The following is a 21,729-nucleotide window of genomic DNA, read 5'->3' as shown; positions in this document are numbered from 1 at the left end:
ATACCAAGTTATGTACTTTTTGTAAACTTGGAGAAGAAACCATTAAATATAGTAAACTTTGTTCTCAACAAAGAGAATGTGCTTCTTGGTTGCAAACATGAAAGTTTATTATTGAATCTGCTAGTCATTATTACAAAGAATTATATATATAAATGTAAATCAAATGAAACAAAATCAAATATGGTTAAGTTAAAGAATAAAATAAAGAAATACCAATTTCTTGAATATCATATTGCAAAGAAAAATGATAAAGTCCAAGTTTGTGAAAAATTTTGGTCTCCTTTACATGTAATATTTAACTAAATGTTGTTTCATATTATCTATGTTTTAGTTAAGAGAAAAGAAATAAGTTATATACTATGAGCAAATTTATATTTGACTTTAAAATAATTGTATTAAAAAGTAAGTCATGATACATATTGTAGCAAAACAGATGAATGAAAAGTACTAATGTTGTATGTGAGAAAGTCAGAGAGAGAGAGATTAATCAAATACAATTTATATGTTACCTAAAATAGTCTTATTGTTAAAAATCAATTAGTCAGAGATTCATGTTGTATATTGCATTATTTTTCTGTATTTACCCCTTGATACCCTTGTCAGGTGGTAGTGTATAGAGGTATGTAAAATCCTGACTATTGAAAAAGAAATAAAAGATAAAAAAAAAGTTTTTACTGTAAATCTTTATCAATATTGCATTTTGTTTACTGACTATAAAAAAGCCAAAATTCTTCTTTTAAGAGCTGCAGTTAATTGCCAAATCGTCCTTTAACATTTGTTGTACTAGTTGCTGTTATTTTGTTAAGGTTAACAATTTTTAACCATCATCATTATGTCTGAAAAGTTTAAGGAAAAAACAAAGCACGTGTATAAAGTTGATATGCCTTACAAACTATACTATTGACTACACACCTATAGACCTTAAGTAGTCCAAAGATTCATGAGCAGGTCCATGGTAAACACATTCACCAAGGGATAGCATCATTAAACTGTCGAATAACTTAAAAATTGAGAATCTTGGCTGATGAATTGAAAACACAACTGTTGTCCCATTTTTTGATAAACTAAAAAGAAAAAGAATAAAAAAAACTACAGAAATATCGCTACCGGATTGTGATTTTGATATGTCTCGAAATATATCTACTGTTTTTGTCTATCTATTTCAGTTGATACTTAAACAAGTTTAAACAATTTATCTCTAAGTACTAGTATATGTTACTTAATTCGCGTGCCTGCAATGTTAAGAAAGGAAACTGAACTGGATGTACATTAGACATGAAAAAGACACATAATACTTGGAAATATTAAAATATCATTCTTGTTGTTCCAGAATTAGCAATCACCACCGAAAATAGAACGTTTTGCGGGTTTTGTTGTGATTTCAACTCCTTATTCGACCTGAAGTTAGATGCACTATATATGCTGACTTGAATACAAAAAACAATGCAGCAAACTAAACCAAGAGCAATAGGATCAAACTAGAAAAAAGTTACTTTTTTACTTGTATTTACTTGTATTGATACCTTTTTAACAACTGCATAACTGAATGAGCTGTATTTGCATCAAGACCTGTTGTTGGTTCATCTAAAAAAAGGACAGGCGGTGAAGTAATCAGTTCCATACCAATATTTGTTCGTTTTCTTTCTCCGCCAGAAATTCCCCGAAAAAGCTCGTTTCCAACCTACAAAAATAGAAAAGCAAGTGTCTAAACATTCTGATTAAAATATATATGGTTTCAGTATAACCGATTAAATACGGAACTAACAATATAATAGAAAGGAAAACATAAATAGTAATTTTGATAGATGTGATGTAATGAATTATAAAATTTATTTATTGAAATTACATAAATGTTTGTAGACCTTTACAATGCAATTTTTTTTCTTGAGGAAATCTGTTATACAGCGTCGGAACTGTTTCACTGGTGACAGCCTTTAAATGAATTCTAGAATGTTTTAGTTTTCTTTTTTCTTGATATGTAGCCAACATCTGCGTTTATTCAGATTTACCTTCGTATCAGCACAATCTGTCAACCCAAGTTCGTTTATAACATTTTGTATCTTTTCTTGTATATCAGCCTTTGTGATATGACCGGGTAATCTAAGAGCCGCTGAAAATGCAAAGTTTTCTCGAACAGTCAATCCACCCATCACAACATCATCCTATTAAAATAACAGCCCAGAATTGCATCCTTAAAATGATAATATATTTTCATATTTTGATATTGGTTCTATGTAATCAATTGCTACCATTTTCTTTTTCTGCGTTTTTTTAATATGTTGTTGTCTCAAATATTTATTCTTCTTCTGCTATACAAAAGTTAAACTCATTTAATGAGTACTGAATACTGTTTGGTGCCATGTGTATATAAACTTTACCTCTCAATTCCAATTTTTCTTGTCTCAGTGTTTACCCAAAAACAGAGTAGAAAATTGTCGACAACACCATGAACAAATGAACAAATAGAATGAAATGTATCTGCGACCAATTGATCTTTGAAAGTACTCCAAAGTCTGTTGGATCTGCAACTCTGTAGTCATGTAACTGTCGTACCATTGAAATACCGACTACCACCAAACTCAACAAATATATTATGAAAAAGTCTAGAAATTGACAATTTGACTGCTATTGTTAGTTTTATTCAGCTTATTTTCTTTTTTTTTAAATTCATTTATTTCGTTTGATTATATCTGGATTATCGACAATAAAAAACATAAGCAAGATATCTGCTATAAATATCTGGTTCCTGCAAAATCTCTAGCTGCTCGGCTAGCTGCAATAACACCAACCCAGCGTTAACATAACAAAATCACGATATTAAGTTTATGTGAGTATCGACTTCAAAAATTACTCGAAAAGACAGTTATGTTTTACTTCTATGAAATTACAATAAAGACATCAGAGGCAATATGAAATCTAACAAAATATTTTGAAAATAAAACGATCGTTACCTTTTTTGTCAAAAACAACAGTACACAAGACATAACATACAAAACTAAAGACTGAGCAACACGAACCGAAAATCGGGGTTGATCTCAGGTGCTCCAATCGATCCTGCTCCACTGGGGCACCCATCGTGTTTCTCGTTATAATGTTCAACATTTATGTACCTGTACAACATATCCAACCATACATTTAAAATTTTCCGGAGGTGGTGATCCATTGAACAGTAGATCTCCAGTCACTCTCAATGGTTCTTTCCGTCCTGCCAATATATCTAACAGCCTACGTTATAAAGAAAATCCATGTCAGTAATTATCATAAGTTAACTTATAACTTAAATTCATGGAAGTTCGTCGTATAATCAAACATTTCAGTCAGTACATTATTCATAAATACCTTTCATGTCTGTTAATCTAATAGACTCAGTCATGGATCATGGTTAATTTAATATTCGTGCTTGTAAACGTCACCATAGCCTTCCACAAGCATTTTCCTGATAAATGGTTGATTCTTATAAGGTATCCAAAGGGCTCTAAATGACACTATTTCAATTTGGTTGATCGGATTCACGGATGACCAAGGATGTGTTTCACTTGTTGTCACATTCCCATTTCCGTCTTCGTTTATGACATAACTGAATGCGAACAGACATTAACTATCTATGGGCAGCTAGACATGTACCTGAACTGAAGCGGCACTGATAATCCTTCCAGAGCAATGTTTATTTTTTCTAGTTTATATATATTGCTCGTGGTTTAGTTTGCTGCACTGACAAAAATCAAATGATCAAATTTTTCAAATTCCGGTGAATTGTTTTCAATGAAATAAAGAAATATGCAAGAGGGACACTTTAAAAATGCAAACAAAATATATAATATATTTTTCCTTAAAATTCATCATATTTTTTGAAGAAAACCCATCCTCATGTACAAAAGTAATTATATCCAAGGATGGTAAATGATTTCCATTAAATTTTGATGAAATAAAGAAATAATTGCACTCTAACAGCACAAAGAAAAGTTTAAGTATCTCTAGCCTTATATTATTCAAATTCTATAAAAAAATAACTTATCCAGAGGCAATTAAGATAACAGATTGCTAACAACGGTGCATTTATTTAGTTTTGAGAAAAAGAAGAAATGTTGCTATCCTTAAACAATGCAAACAATATGTGTGTATCTTTTCTCTGATATTCGTCATATTTTATGAAATCAACCAATCCTGATGTACAAAAAATACTAAAATCAAATGGCAGTTCATGATATCCATTAGAATAAAAAAGTACTTGCATTTTTATTCAACAAAATCAAAAGTTTAAGTATCTTTATTCTTATTTTATAAGAAATAATAATGATCTAGAGTCATTTACAATGACTGATTGAAAATAACGTTGCGTTATTTTTGATAAAGAAGAAGAAATGATTGCATTTTTAAAGAATGCGAACAAAATGGGAGTATTTTTTCTTTGATATTCATCATATTTTATGAAAAACAATTCATAAGTATGTACAAAAAGATATAATATTTAACGGCTGGTCATGATTTCCGTTAAAATAAAGAAATAATTGTTTTTCCTATGCAACACAAAGCAAATCTTTCTTTATCCTCGAGTTTTTCAAATTATATAAAAAATAACGTCTCCAGAGGCATTTAAAACAACTGATTGCAAATAGCATTGCATTAGTTTTGATAAAAAGAAGAAATATTGGTTTTTAAAAAATGCAAACAAAATTAAGTATCTTGTCTCTGATATTCATCAGAACAACCAATCCTGATGTACAAAAAGTACTAAAATCCATTGGTGGTTCATGATATCCATTGAAATAAAGAAATAATTGCAGTCTTGATCAATACAAACAAATGTTAAAATATTTTATCCTAATATTATTGAAATTTTATAAAAAATGACTTATCCAGAGACATTGAAAATAAATGATTGCAAACAACAGCGCTTTATTTTGGATAAAAAGAAGAAATATTGGTATTTCTTACCAATGCGAACAGTATTTTAGTATCTTTTTTCTGATATTCATCCTATCTAAAAACAACCCTTCCTGATGCACATAAAGTACTATAAACCAATGACGGCTTATGATTTCCCTTAAATAAAGACTGAAATAATTTAACACACACATAAGTCTTAGCATATTTATCCTTAGATTATTCAAATCTTGAAAAAAATAACAAATTCAGAGGCATTTGAAATAACTGATTGCCAATAAAAGTGTATTTATTTTCATAAAAAGAAGAAATTTCGGCAATTTTAAACAATGCGAACCAAATATTTGTATCTTATCTCCGATATTAATCATATTTTATGGAAAACAACCAATACTGATGTACAAAAGTACTAAACTCCAATAGTGGTTCATGATTTCTAATATATTGCAATCTTATTCAACACAAACAAAATAACTTATCTAAAAATTAGAAATAACTGCTTGCAAACAACAGTGCTTTATATTGGATAAAAAGAAGAATTATTGGTATTTCTTAACAATGCGAACAGTATTTTAGTAACTTTTCTCTAGTATTCATCCTATCTTATGAAAAACAACCCAGCCTGATGTACAAAAAGTACTAAAACCAATGACGGTTTATGACTTTCATTAAAATAGATTCATAATTTTATTCAACACACACATTAGTTTAAGCATATTTATCCTTAAATTATTCAAATTTTATAAAAATAACTGATCCAGATGCATTTGAAATGACTGAATACATACAAAAGTGCATTATTAAAGAAGAAATAAAAGGCATTTTAAGCAATGCGAACAAAATGTTACTTACTTATCTCTTATAATTCATCATATTTTGTGAAAAACAGGCCATCTAGATGTACAAAAAGTAATAAAGACCAAATGCTGTTCATTATTTCCATAAAAACAAAAGAAATAATTGCATAATTATTATTCAACACAACAAAAGTTTAAGTCTTTTAATCCTTATACTATTCAAATTTTATAAAAACTAACTTATCTAGAGGAATTAAAAGAAGTGATTGCAAAAAGTAAAATCACAAAATACCGAACAGGAAAGTCCCTTATCAAATGGCAAAACCAAAAGCTCAAACACATAAAACGAATGGAAAACTACTGTCATATTCCTGACTTGGTAGAAGCATTTCCTTATGTAGAAAATGGAGGATCAAACCTGGTTTTACAGATAGCTCAACCTTTCACTTGTATGATAGTCGCATAAACTTCCATTATATTGACAACAATGTGTGGGCAAAACAAACAGACATAATAGGTAAAAATGTCAAAAACTAGGGTACAGCAGTCAACATTGTGTTATAATCTTAATCACTATGAAACAAACAACTATACCAACAAAGAAAAACAAAATGGCATGTAGACACTCTATAGACAAAGCACATAGCAAAAATGTAAGACAACAATACAAAAAATGACCATAGCACAATAACACAATAGCGGGATGTATAAATACCGAACAACGCCAAAGGGATATTACCAAAAATGGACTAAATAGTTAAGGTTAAAAATATTCAAAGTCAAATAAAAAGACCACTATAACACGTAATTAAGTTGATAAATAACGTCAGTACCTAGAATCTTTACTTCAAGACCATCATGTATTATTTGTTAAAGTGATACGTAATATTTATCTACAAGGTATTGGTATCTTCCGATGAACTTTTTAAGAAAAAGGACGAGACGTTCTTTGACATAATCGTGGTTCTTCAACTTTCTGCTCAGACACTTGTGACGTTTTATATAAAAGTCTGAAGAGCAGCTGCAAGCTCTTGAATACCGAACGCAAACAACAGTTCCCAATCTAAAAGAAGAATTGCTAGTATTTCTTACCAATACAAAGAGTATTTTAGTATCTGTTCTCGGATATGCATTTTATCTTATGAAAAACAGCCCAGCCTGATGTACAAAAAATACTAAAAACCAATGACGGTGTATGATTTTCATTAAAATGAAGAACTAATTGCACTTTTATTCAACACACACACAAGTTTAAACATATTTATCCTTAGATTATTCAAATTTAATAAATATAACTGATCCAGATACATTTGAAATGACTGTTTGCAATCAAAAGTTCATTTATTTTCATAAAAAAGAAGAAAAATGGGCAATCTTAAACAATGCGAACAAAATTTTATTAATTGATCTCATATATTCATCATATTTTATGAAAAAAACAAGCAATCTGCATTTACAAAAAGGACTAAAAACCAAAGGCTGTTCTTGATTTACATAAAAAACTAAGAATTTATTGCATTCTTATTCAATGCAAACAAAAGTTTAAGTATCTTTATCCCATATATTATTCAAATATTATAAAAAAAAAAACTTATCAAGAGTCATTTGAAATAACGGATTACAAACCACACTGCATTTTGTTTTGGATAAATAGAAGAAATGTTGGCATTGTTAAACAATTCTAACAGAATTTTAGTATCTTTCTCTGATATTCATTATATTTTATGAAAAACAAACCATCTTCAAAGTGATGTACAAAAAGCACCAATCAAATGTTGACACAGAGATATGTCTCACCTGTCGACATAAAATTCAGAAAAAGACAATCTGGTGGGCAGCAGCATTGATTATTTATTCAAAGTCGCCGGACCAAGATCTAGCGGACAGGGCCTCAAAATTGTTGACAACTGAAATCTACATACAGTAATGTTATTTTATAGAAAAATATCGTTGTCTATTGTAAGTAGTTCCTTTCAATCTAACTTAAGAAGAAAACTTAACATTGAAAATAGCTTATTAATTCAAAGTCACTGGAACATGATTTAGGGGGCAGGGCGTCAAAATAGTCATCAAACTGATATGAACTGATAGTAATGCAACTTCATACAAAATATCATTGATCTATCACAAATATTTCCTATCAAACTAACTTAAGGTGGATCGGGTGTCTTAATTAAAATCCATAGAACTTTTTAATAATTTGTCAAAATGTAGTTTTTATTATGCTTTTTTTCCAAAGTATATTAAAAAGTATGGGTCACCGGACTTTTTTTCACACTACAGGTTGTGCAAAATTGTCAGATTTTGTATAAATTATGCATGTAAAATCCAATTTTGTGTGATAAAATGAAAACTACACCATAGAATTGTAAGATAAAATGTGAGAAGATAGCTCTTATGACATGCTTTCAGATAAGAAAAAGAAAAAATGGTGTCACCGGTCTTGTTTTCTTGCTAAATTCACAACACTTTCTCTTGTAAAATAACTTTATCTGAGTTATCTCCCCTTCAATTTGAGTAATCTCCCCTTATGTGGTAAAGTTGAAAAAAATGAATCAAACAAAAATGATATGTTTTACAGAAAATACAGCCGTAAATATGATAAAACACATAATTTCCTATATTATCATGAAAAGTCTTACACATGAATTACATACTACTCTCAAAATTTGCACATTTCATTAAAGATCTAGACCAATTGTTAACTGCTTCTTCAAAATCCAAGATGGAGGAAGACACCCCAGCCACCTTAAGCAGAAAACTTAACAGTTGTTTTGTTGACGCCGACGTCACCGTCGCCATAGCCAGAAAAGCAATCTCTTTTTCTGGCTTTCCGCGAATTTCGTTGCAGGCGAGACAAAACCTATCACGGTTTATGATTTCCATTAAAATAGAGAAATAATAGCACTCTTTTTCAAAACACACATAAGTTTAAGCATCACTATCCTAAGATTATTCAAAACATATATAAAAAAAACCTCATCCAGAGCCATTTGAAATGACTGATTGAAGTGCATTGATTTTTATGAAATGAAAAAATATTGGTTTTTTTAAACAACATGATCAAAATTGTAGTGACTTATCTCATATATTTATAATATTTTATGAAAAACAACTCAAAAAGAAAAATGCTTAAAATCAATGATGATTTACTTTAAAATAAAAGAAATAATTGCAGTTTTAATCAACTCAAACAAAGCTTTAAGTATCTTAACAGTTATATTATTTACATTTAAAGGGAAACTCCGCAAAGAAATGAAAAATTGATATTATGTTCATTATGTATAAAAAAGCACAAATTCATAGAAATTAAAGTTTTATTCTCCTAAACAAGATATCACCATCGATTTTAAATTGAGAATATCAATTCTCTACATGTAGCCATCTTGGCGACATCCCGGTTAATAAAACCACGTGATAAATATAAACCACAAAGTATCAAAACAAGCAGGGACTAACGTAGTCGTAATTAAGTGTCAAAATCTCTTTGCCAATCGTACGGTTGTTTTACCCGACAAGATAATGACAAACGTATTCACAGTTTAATAGATCCTAAAAAGAGAATTATACCAGACATGGTGTCTACCTATCGGCAAGCTTTTTTTTAATTAACTTCATACATAAGAAGTTTTATTTTTTAAATAACTATAGTCTGTCGTTTTTAAACTGTTTTTTTTACTAAGTTTATGAAACAAATAAATGTAGGGGAATTATAGTTAAGATTACTTTTATAGAGTCTCTCATATTTCAAAGTCAAACTAGCGGAGTTCCGTGTGAAAAAAGTTTTCAAAATCTGATTTGTTCATAACGCTTTTATGTAATACATTTACTTAATTCGGTCCTTCCCTAATTAGATCATCAGCATGGCTAACGGAATTATTGCCAGAGGTATTGTGAGGTGACATGACCATGTATTCAAGCGATTTCCTGTCGTTTTACACAATAACGTGTAATATACATCATGTGTACATTTTGTTTGTTTTGAGTCCGACAGTGATACACGAGACATTTCTAAACTCATACGTGTAGTCAATTTTACTACCACTTGTTTATGAATAACATTTCTGGTGTAATGAATGATATTTATGAAAATCTAAACAATTCCAACTACAGATTAGATGAAGTAAAAATCTATTTAGATATTTTCCAATGGTAAAATATGGAAAATGTAAGTATGTACTCGTTGTCAACAATTATGGACATTTTGAAACATATAAATATTTCTAGTATTTCACAAAAATGCACACAAATGTTGATCATTTATTTATACAGAGAGAAATTGATGGAACTGTAGATAGTCACACTTTAAAATATGTATATAGAAGGAAAAAAAAAGAAACCTCCAGAACAAATCTGCTTTAAATTCAGATCAAACTCTAACTTGCTTTACTTCCTCGAAGTTATGAATATAAGCATACCGTACCTTGACCTATAATGGTTTACTTTTATAAATTGTAACTTGGATGGAGAGTTGTCTCATTGGCACTCATACCACATCTTCCTATATCTATATAGTATAATCACAGATTTATATTTAAATTCGATTGTTCTAGGACAGATTAAGAAATTCGTCATCTCAATTGTTAGTTATAGTGTATAATAATGTGAACCTTGAAATAGCACGTGAAATTCCGACTATGAATGTCTCTGCTTCGGCGGTTCATTTGTGAAATAGAAGAAAAGAGAACAATTGGTATCTGAGTGCATCTTATTCTACGTTTCGATCAAGCTTCATAAAATGATTACAAAATATTCAAGATTTACGACTTATATTGAATAAAAAGATGTGGGATAGTATTGCCAATGACCGAGACCAAATTAGCCTAATTAATTTTTGTGCGTACTATAACAACTAAAGCCGCAATTCCGCTGTAGTTCACGGATCACATCTGTCTCAGATTATACGCTCGGGAATATACGTTTTGACTATTTTTCATGGATTTTAGCAAATGCTATGTTTCAACTCTAGACCTAAGCAAAAGCTTTATATTTTCTTTATAAAATTTCTTTTATCTGACAAGCTTAATTTCGGATTAGATTAAGTAAAGAGGCTATGATTTAAAATTCGGGTAGGTTTTGGCTGACTTGGTGTCATACCACCTGCCCCGTACTCGGTATTTTTTCACATAAATCATATAAATGTATATCCTTCAGTTTGCATATAAATATCCTTATTCAAATTTCGTTTAAAAACTTACACACCTAAGACCAATAGTAACATATGGCTTAGTATTACATGCAGGCATTAACCTATCACTGACAGAGATACGACCACGAGACATTGATACTACAGATTCCCTTAAATCCTTCGGTCTGCATACAAAAATATATCATTATTCGAATAACCATGCTGAGTTTACACCCACCAAACCACTAAAACGTATAGCTAAGTATACCATGCAGACATTTAGATATATTGAAGGACCACTTACAACACCTCTTATAAAAACAAACACGCTCTATTCATAAAAAAAATGTTTGAATAAAAGTTTATTTGATGAGGAAAATTAGTCTCCTTTGATTTCGAGTTAACTTGTTCAACAGCTAATTAATTAGCTTAAATTTCTAATGAATGATGATCCTTTAATGAAAGAAATGATAATCGGCATTCTATTTAAAAAAAATAATTCCCCTGAGAAATAATCTTCGGTTGATTGCTGTTTGATTTTTATTACGTATACATCGAAAAACAAGTTAAAGAATTCTAGTAAACTAAATTAAACACATGTGCAATGGTATCCCTCTATTAGATTTGGGGAAATATAGCATTAATTTTATTCTTTTATTCTTTTATTCTTCATATTTGAATCTTTATGTTAATTGCAGAGAACGTAACCTAAAATTTTTCCTTTTTTAGTTTTATTCACTGCTGGAATTAAAAATTTGAATTTTATTTTCAAGGAAATCATACAATTATTGTTTTCTCATTGTCATCGGATATGTAATCTCGGTGTATTAAACTCGCCATTCCGGCTTTTTCTGTTAATCCATTCAAAATTCAAAATGACAACATATTCACACCTGTAAAAGCGTACGTTTGAGGCTTAATTGCCCTCAGGTAAAATAAACGAATTAATTTACAAAATGCTCATCTATCAGACACATTCTATCCACACAGACTTTGAGTTGAAATTATTAAGGTAAATACAATAAATATTTCCGGAAAAAATCACAACTATTAATAAACAAAATAAAATCGCAAATATGTACCATAAGATTTTTTATTTAATCAATGCAAAACGATACACGTGTGTTCATTTTCTTTCATTGTTCTTTTGTGGTTATTAGCTTTGAGAAGCGGTCATCTGCGCGCTTTTAATCAAAGAAAAATTCGATAAGCGATTAAGACTTTCACTGATGTTATTATTTCCCAGCATTCACTAAATCGGGTTAAAACGTTTACAACCCGATGACGTATGTCAACCAAAAAAGTTACAAATACTTGATTTTCTCCGTTATTAGAGGGAATATAAATTTAAAACTTTGGGATGTGTTTTTGATGATAAGTAAAAAATCGCAGATTTTCCCTTTAACGAAAACTAAGTCATCTAGTGACATCAAAATGCATGATTGCTAGATAGGGTACTTAAAACATTTTATCTCTTTTTAGTGATACAGAGGCTTTCTGAGCATGTCATCATTCGCAATTATATATTTAATTTATATAGAAGAAAAACAAAAGAACCAATAATGGAAAAAAATACATATAATGCGTTAAAAGTAATGTATATATTTTTTTATATATGTTATTGCGACCGAGTTGATAACAAATTATCGGGTAAAGGTGTCTTCGTAAAGGTCCACGTTTATCGTATGTAAATACTGCAGAGTTCGTTTCACAAAAGAATTTAAATGACATGTGTATCCGTCCGATCCGTGCATATAATTAATTGACTGATCGATCGCTGACTATTGTCTCGGTGACTCTCACATAGCTTATTTGACGTATCTGACGGATTCTATCAGTCATCGATCATCGATCGTTCATCGATCAGTCAAACATCTGTCACCGATCGTTTAGCGATCAGTCAAGTTCCCGTCAAACAGTAACGCCTAAGGTTGCAAGTACTGTAGATATCAAAATCTCACAAGTCAATTGAAGAGATGTAAATAAAGGTAGCAACAAAATATTGAAGGAATTTCATGAACTACAAACGGAACGAGACTACATGCATCACCCTTTATGAGAATACATACTCAGTCAAAGTGATCTAAGACCAAGGAACATGTCGCTAGGGAGTTGAGACATATCATATCGGTGATCCAAATTAAGATGTTGACTGTAAAATTAATGAAGTATCGAATTCAGTCGTTCTTATTAACTCAGTTATTTTGTAAGGAATACACCCCTGTGAATAAAGTCGGCCGTTTAATGTTAACATACATGACATCAACATATGAACTGAAAAATGTAAAGACCAAACGATGGGATAAAGGGTATGCTACTGCTGCAAATGAGAAATGTCAACAGACAGTCAATACTCTAATGAGTTCTCTTGGCCGACTTGTCTTTGTACTCTTATGTAGAAGAATTCATACCGAATTTCTTAAAAACAAAAATAAAAAGCATCTGTCAATGTTCTTATATTTCATTTTCAGATATATATATATATATATATTAGACAAGTGCCACATGTGGAGCAGGATCTGCTTACCCTTCCGGAGCACCTGAGATCATTCCCAGTTTTTTGGACGGGTTCGTGTTGCTCAGTCTTTAGTTTTCTATGTTGTGTTTTGTGTAATGTCTGTTGATCTTTTTCTTTTTTATCAATGGCGTTGTCAGTTTACTTTCGACTTATGAGTTTGAATGTCCCTTTGGTATCTTTCGCCTCTCTTTTAATGATGTCCTGTTACTCAATGACCCACATTTCTTTGCATCTCATGTATCCCAGTGATTAAAGATAGTACAAAACCAAAAGTTCTGGAATATGTTGATCTTTTCCTCGATAATGACACAGATGTCAGAGTTATGAGGAAGAACGACTGAAATCAGCACAACATAAGTTTTACGGTGACCATCATGAGTTGGTCTTAGATCTTTACATTTCAGTATAGTAGCATGATTTGTTATTGTAGTCTGAATTCCCATGGCGTATGGTGCATGCATAGCAGGAGTCGATTACCCTATTAACGCACCCGCTGTCGTTCATTAAACGAATAATCGTACTCAATGTTTTTATGACCACAAGGTATGGCCATGACTCGCCCCGTTTAGAGGTCATATCATTCCCTAAGTTTTTGTTTGTAATCTTTATTAAAATCTTTTTAATCGATTTATTAGATTTGAACATCGATAAACAATTATTGCCTAAGTTGAGACAGGAGCTTCATGGGAAGAATGAAAAAAATACTAGCATTATCCTTAAACTTAAAGTTTGGTGACTATGTTAAATGCGTCTTTACCAAAGAACTTGAAATTGAGGATACCAAAGATACAGTATGCTTCAAATATTGACTTCAAGTACATCTAGAAATTGACGATTAGGGTTGGTTGAGAACTAAAATTTACGACAAAAGATATGATTTCATCTTTTCAATTTTGAACTTTCCATTTCTGTGTAGCAACATACAAGAAGCGCGTGCATTCGGAGTTTATATCTCAGAGTTCCCTGTTCTGGTATCCTCGATCGACGTTACTGCTTACTCGGAAGCTATGGGTCGACTGTTATAAAATATTCGTGTCACACTTGACCACGGATAAGTTGCAAATGTCGTAGCCACAATCCTACCCTCTTTTCCCCAATTATGACAGCAGCGAATAGATATATCATCGATTTTTTCTTATCCCTTTTGTACTCAGTTGTAGAACAAATGCCAGATTTTGGGTTTCTTCAGTAAAATAGCTAGAACATTAACAAAGCATATATCTAAATCTGCAATATAAATATAAATGAGAGATGACTGATTTTTCAAAAATTACCCGAAAACTTATTTTCAAAAATATATTTTTGTGTACTGGAATGAAACTTGAGAAGTAATCGAATTTAATGTTCTCGTACCACAGGCACATTTTGAAAATATATTCTCTAAATAATGGTGTCTATTGTATAATTGTAATTTGTGCACTTTTTGAAATATTGAATATTGTTGAACCTAAATTAATCCTTCTCTAATCGTGTCTTCAACATTTAGGATCATTCTTTTGTTATTTTCTTTTTTAAAAAGTCAACATTTTTGTTAAACCTCCACGGAATTTGAATTTTGTTTAACTGACAAATGCTTATTCTATACAATGACAGCATCCAGAGAATTATTATCTTTCTTTTTTCAATATTTTACTGTTATAAGTTGTTTTTTTTGCACTAATGTTATTTAAGGAATAACTGTAATATTTTTTCTGTCTATGAAGAAATAACACCAAAAATGTGATGCACACCGAATAACCCGCGTAGCGGGTTATTTTAAAGTGTGCATCACATTTTTTATGGTATTTCGAATAGACAGATAACATATTACAGTTATTTCTTATAATTTAATTCTAAATTCCATTTTAAACCGGAGTAAACAATGAAAAAACGTTGATGACGTCACGGTCACATGACTAAATTATGTCTATGAGCTGATAAACAAAACAACGTCAGCCAATCAGCAGACGCGTTACATCCAAAATTAAATTATTGTATATTAAATGTTTACAAAACTTTGAATTTTTCTAAATATTAATAATTTATTCCAGAAATAGATTACCTTAATTGTATTTGGAAAAACCTTTTGGAATTTTGGGTCCCAAATACTCTTCATCTTCGTACTTTATTTTGGCCTTGTATGTTTTATGATTCGATTGTCACTGATGAGTTTTTTGTAGACGAAACGTGCGTCCGATGTTCAAAATTTGGTGCCTGGTATCTATGATGAGTTTATTTAGATACAGTCTGAGGTTTTAGTTTTTTTTTTAGACATCTATAACTTTGTCGAAGCATCATTGAATGATTTGAATTTAAAATATGTGTATCAATTTTCCTTACTGTACTGATACGGCATTTTTCAAGTTAATATTTAGATTTAGTCTAGGGTTAAAGTTTCCAGAAATCAATAACGTTATGAAATTTTACAAACAGGGACATAAGTTTCATCATGACCAAAAATGGCAACTTAAGAAAAACGTTTATCTTAACTTTTCTGTATTTTACTGATGATTAGAACTATTTTTGTTTGATAAACATATAGATACAGTCTAGGGTCAACTGATATGCTTGTGTCACTTTTAATTTAATAATTCATTTCTGTAACTAATTATTTCAAATACAAAGAACTCATTAAAAATATATATATTATAAACACATATGTTGTATTCCTGGAACATATTTCACTCTATAAGGTCCTATAAAATAGTGTTCTTCTACAAATTCTGAATTATACACTAATAATTGTTTCCGATTTAATCTATTTTTTCCTATGGTCAGTGGTCTGATTACCATGGTCACAGACTAAAGTTTCATGCCCATTCATCTGACTTTCTTATCATTACCAGCAGGGAGTCTGATAAGAGGTTGTAATATGTTGAATGGATTAATTAACATCAATCAATTGTGAAATTTGATATCTCCTTAATCTGAGGATGAAATTTGGGGTTTGTCCTATAACTGTATTATTGCTAAGTTAATACGACGGGTACTACTACTGGAATAGAATCTGCTTACCGTTCAGAGCAGCTGAGTTCATCCCCGCTTTTTTATGTTGCTCAGTCTCTAATTTTCTGCGTAGTATTTTGTAGATTGTTGTTTGTCTTTCTTTTCGTCTTTTTGTCTGGCCATTGTATTGTTATTCGTTCTTCGACTTATTATCTTTAGTGCTGTCCTTATGTACTTTGTCTATAGAGTGTCTATATGCCATTTTGTTTTTCTTTGTTTTTATAGTGATTGATATTATATTACAATGTTGACTGCTTTCCCCTAATTTTTGACATTTATACCTATTTTGTCTGTTTGTTTTGTTTACATATTGTTGTCAATATAATGGAATTTTATGCGACTGTCATACAAGTGATAGGTTTAGATAGCTATACATCCGGGTTTATTCCACCATTTTCTACATAATGCCTGTACCAAGTCTGGATTATGAAAGTTATTTTCCATTCGTTTGATGTGTTCGAGCTTTTAATTTTGCCATTTTCTTAAGGACTTTCCGTTTTGAATTTCCCTTGGTGTTCGATATTTTTGCTATTTTACCTTTTCCCCCTCTTTTTTCTTCCCCAGATATTTCAAACTAAACAATGAAAAGTTGGGTTAAAAAACTGCACCCAACATGCTAGCTTCAGGGCACATGTCATGTCGATTCATTTAGCAAGGATGTTAAGAAATATATATATAAAGAGAAGCGATTAAAAAATCAGGTCACATAATGTTTTATTATGAAAAAAATGAATGGCTCATAGTGGCCTACGTATATATATTACAAACGAGTTCATAAAAATTCCATACATTCTTAAACATTCAATTCCAAAATTTCACCTAAACCATATACTTTTCGTAAAACGTTTCCACGAAATATCATTGGGGAGGGGGGATAACTAAGCACGTATACGAATTTATCGTCTAAAAATTTATAAATCATATTTGAAAAAGTTGGATTCCTATGGTGTCACCTGTAACATATTTTATGAGAAATGTAAATTTATATTTTATGTCCAATGGGGAAATAACAGTTATATAATATTGTATCCAGATTTACAGATAAATGGATAGAACACTAAACTGCTTACTAAGGCGTATCAACAACTAAACTATAACAATTTTTATTACAAGCTATTTGCGAATGTCCCAGATGTACAAGGACAGGAATACATATCTTTTTATTTAGATATGAATTTTTACATTATGTGTTAGACAAAACATGTTTGGTTTCTTTGAAATTAGAGATTCATTAATCTTTATGAAGTTATCGAGAAAAAAAAATCTTTTGCAAATAAATATGACTTCAGATAAAGTTCTGAGATATTTAAGTTTTTCCCTTGATAATTAAAATATTGAGCAATCCATCATGAGTCACTGTAAATGTATAACCTTTAAAAAGAACCACCGATACAATGTTTTCAACAATACTTGCTTTCATTTCATTGTGATTCGAGTAATTGTCTCCATTACACCCATCATCTGTTTTATTCATATATGAAATATTATCAACGTGTAATGTTTTATTTAAGAAACTTATGAGAATGTTCGATAAGGGCCCTATTTGGCTCCGAACATTAAACCCATTGTTTCAAGATGAAAATTATGTCAACTGGATGAAAAGACATATAAAAAAATGAAACAATTTTGTTTTTTTGTTTGTTTTTGACATTTACACCCAAATAGGCAAAGCAAAACAAGAACATTTTGGTAAGAGTTGACAACATCTTCTTGATTTTAACCTCATTTTATTCTAGGAAACATAGAGCTCAAAGGTTGATACACTAAATATTCAAGTCCGATCTTAGTTTTGATATAGCCAACATAATGCTTATAAAGTAGTAGAAAAAAGATTATTTAATATAATTTTTCGTAAACTTATTACTCTAAGTCATTTTAAATTAATGAGAAGGTCTGTGACGTTGCTTATCTGGATAAAATCAATATACAACAGGATATAAGAAGAAAAACTTCCATGGGTATTTTTGCATTCAATTGAAATTTTCCCAAAAAAATAACCAAAAATATCGATCAAAGTGAACATTTGAATATACTTTTTATTCTTATAAATTGAATACATTCTATAAAAAAGGCAGGACTTACTCAATTCCATTCAGTATTTCCCTTGTTTCTATGTTCCTTGGACATAGTTTGGTTTAGACATCCACTCTATATATGATATCATGACATGAAATAGTTGTTGACTGTTTGTGTTCAAATGCTTTCACATGAATCTTGACGCGGGCATTGTTGCAGTCGTTGATAAAAACTGGGTTAACCACACAAGTCTTCGTTTTCATATTAAATTAAGTTGTTCTAGCTAACTATGGACTCTTTTTTATAGTGATTAATATTATATTACAATCTTGACTGCTGTCCCCTAATTTTTGACATTTATACCTATTATGTCTGTTTGTTTTGTTCACATATTGTTGTCATTATAATGGATTTTTATGCGACTGTCATACAAGTGATAGGTTGAGCTAGCTAAAAAACCGGGTTTAATCCACCATTTTTTACATAATACCTGTACCAAGCCAGGAATATGACAGTTGTTTTCCATTCGTTTGATGTGTTCGAGCTTTCAATTTTGCCATTTTCTTAAGGACTTTCCGTTTTGAATTTCCCTTGGTGTTCGATATTTTTGCTATTTTACCTTTTCCCCCTCTTTTTTCTTCCCAAGATATTTCAAACTAAACAATGAAAAGTTGGGTTAAAAAACTGCACCCAACATGCTAGCTTCAGGGCACAGGTCATGCTGATTCATTTAGCAAGGATTTCAAGAAATATATATATAAAGAGAAGCGACTAAAAAATCAGGTCACATAATGTAATATCATAGACTGTATAAAAGGTTAAAGCGCTTTTTGTCAAATGTTGAAAAATCTTTCTTTCAGAGAACTTACGAAGATTTTCCACAGCCAGTTGGTCCCAATATAGCATTCATACCAGCCTTGAAAACTCCACTAGAATAAACAAAGCACTTTCTTTTTATTCAGATATGAATTTTTACATTATGTGTTAGACAAAACATGTTTGGTTTCCTTGAAATTAGAGTTTCATTAATCTTTACGAAGTTATCGAGGAAAAAAAATCTTTTGCAAATAAATATGTCTGAAGATAAAGTTCTGAGATATTTATGTTTTTCCCTTGATAATTAAAAGATTGAGCAATCCATCATGAGTCACAGTAAATGTATAAACTTCAAAAAGAACCACCGATACGATGTTTTCAACAATACTTGCTTTCATATCATTGTGATTCGAGTAATTGTCTCATTTACACCCATCATCTGTTTTAATCATATATGAAATATTATCAACGTGCAATGCTTTATTTAAGAAACTTATGAGAATGTTCGATAAGGGCCCTATTTGGCTCCGAAAAAATTAAGCCCATTGTTTCAAGATGAAAATAATGTCAACTGGATGAAAAGACATATAAAAAAATGAAACAATTTTGTTTTTTTGTTTGTTTTTGACATTTACACCCAAATAGGCAAAGCAAAACAAGAACATTTTGGTAAAAGTTGACAACATTTTCTTGATTTGAACCTCATTTCATTCTAGGAAACATAGAGCTCAAAGGTTGATACACTAAATATTCAAGTCCGATATTAGTTTTGATATAGCAAACATAATGCTTATAAAGTAGTAGATAAAAGATTATTTAATATAATATTTCGTAAACTTATTACTCCAAGTCATTTGAATTAATGAGAAGGTCTGTGACGTTGCTTATCTGGATAAAATTAATACACAACAGGATATAAGAAGAAAAACTTTCATGGGTATTTTTGCATTCAATTGAAATTTTCCAAAAAAATAACCAAAAAATATCGATAAAAGTGAACATATGAATTTACTTTTTTTGTTCTTATAAATTGAATACATTCTATAAAAAAGGCAGGACTTACTCAATTCCTTTCAGTATTTCCCTTGTTTCTATCTTCCTTGGACATAGTTTGGTTTTGACATCCACTCTATATATGATATCATGACATGAAATAGTTGTTGACTGTTTGTGTTCAAATGCTTTCACATGAATCTTGACGCGGGCATTGTTGCAGTCGTTGATAAAAACTGGGTTAACCACACAAGTCTTCGTTTTCATATTAAATTAAGTTGTTCTAGCTAACTATGGACTCTTTATCATCTTTATCATCCCTTGTTGCTACAAAAAACATATTATACAATCAGCTTCCCGATATTGAATACGATATGTTTTGGTTTGATGCACATGAGTGAATTCACCAGGAATTGGTTATATATTCCTGTCCTTGTACATCAGGGAAATTCGCAAATAACTTGTAATAAAAATTGTTATAGTTTAGTTGTTGATACGCCTTAGTAAGCAGTTTAGTGTTCTATCCATTTATCTGTGAATCTGGTTACAATATTATATAACTGTTATTTCCCCATTGGACATAAAATATAAATTTACATTTCTCATCAAATATGTTACAAGTGACACCATAGGAATCCAACGTATTCAAATATGATTTAAATTTTTAGACGATAAATTCGTATATGTGCTTAGTTATCCCCCCTCCCCAATGATATTTCGGGGAAACATTTTACGAAAAGTATATGATTTAGGTGAAATTTTGGAATTGAATGTTTAAGAATGTATGGAATTTTTATGAACTCGTTTGTAATACATATACGTAGGCCACTATGAGCCTTTCATTTTTTTTCATAATAAAACATTATTTCTTTTTTTAAATACACAATCAAGGTAAGATATTCAGTAATCAGCCATTGACGCCTTCTAAAATTCAGCATTCGATGTATAGCTTGCACAATCAATCATGTTCAATACAACCAAACAACGTCACTTTTGGTTTTATGGGCAAATAGTGCACACACAAAAAAACTGAATAAAATAACAACACTTGAAATGATGTGAAATTGACTGCAATACCCTGCAAAACATATGACAAGTAAGGTATAGAAACAACATTCTTTTTTACAGTTTTTGTAATTATAAAATATTATATGTCACGTGGATTGACCAGACACGATTTTTGTCAAAATTTTAAAAGATAAAGAAGAATAGTTTGTTCAATCTAACTCTGATACGCAATTAAATATAAATTGATATTCTGTTATTTGTATGCATTCAGAATGTTCATCATGCACCAATGATTGAAAGGGAGTAAATGTATAATTAGTAACTTCCATGGAGTGACCAATTTTCAGTCAATGTCAAGGTTTAAACTTTGCAGAAATTGGCTGCAATATAGAAAGGCATGATTTAATTCAGTAATGCATGACCAAATGATAATGATAAGGAAAAGCAAGAGACAAAAACAAAAACGAAAGCAAACGAATAAAAATATTGTATAGTAAGGTTATAATTTGTCTGGCAAACGAATGCGCATTGTTGATGATCTACCAACTCCCCCCTCCCCCCTTTTCGTGAAAGAATCGAGGCAT

At 30.5% G+C, this 21,729-nt stretch overlaps 1 protein-coding gene across 1 annotated transcript in view; it reads right to left on the bottom strand.

Annotated features, from left to right (window-relative positions):
- The window catches only part of LOC127709575 (broad substrate specificity ATP-binding cassette transporter ABCG2-like), a 38,844-nt gene extending 18,440 nt beyond the window's left edge, over positions 1 to 20,404 (bottom strand). The window contains exons 1-6 of the mRNA XM_052215179.1: positions 20,208 to 20,404; positions 19,198 to 19,257; positions 3,111 to 3,225; positions 2,010 to 2,162; positions 1,524 to 1,681; positions 913 to 1,064 (exon numbers count right to left, since the gene is read on the bottom strand). Of these exons, the coding sequence (XP_052071139.1) occupies positions 913 to 1,064; positions 1,524 to 1,681; positions 2,010 to 2,162; positions 3,111 to 3,225; positions 19,198 to 19,257; positions 20,208 to 20,404 (835 nt within the window). The remainder of the gene's footprint in view (positions 1 to 912; positions 1,065 to 1,523; positions 1,682 to 2,009; positions 2,163 to 3,110; positions 3,226 to 19,197; positions 19,258 to 20,207) is intronic.
- Between the last annotated feature and the right edge of the window lie 1,325 nt (positions 20,405 to 21,729).

The sequence above is a fragment of the Mytilus californianus genome, unplaced genomic scaffold (genome assembly GCF_021869535.1).
Source record: "Mytilus californianus isolate M0D057914Y unplaced genomic scaffold, xbMytCali1.0.p SCAF_7, whole genome shotgun sequence".
NCBI classification, from domain to species: domain Eukaryota; kingdom Metazoa; phylum Mollusca; class Bivalvia; order Mytilida; family Mytilidae; genus Mytilus; species Mytilus californianus.
Note: the sequence above shows the minus strand (reverse complement) of the source record. Positions and strands in the feature narration are given on the sequence as shown.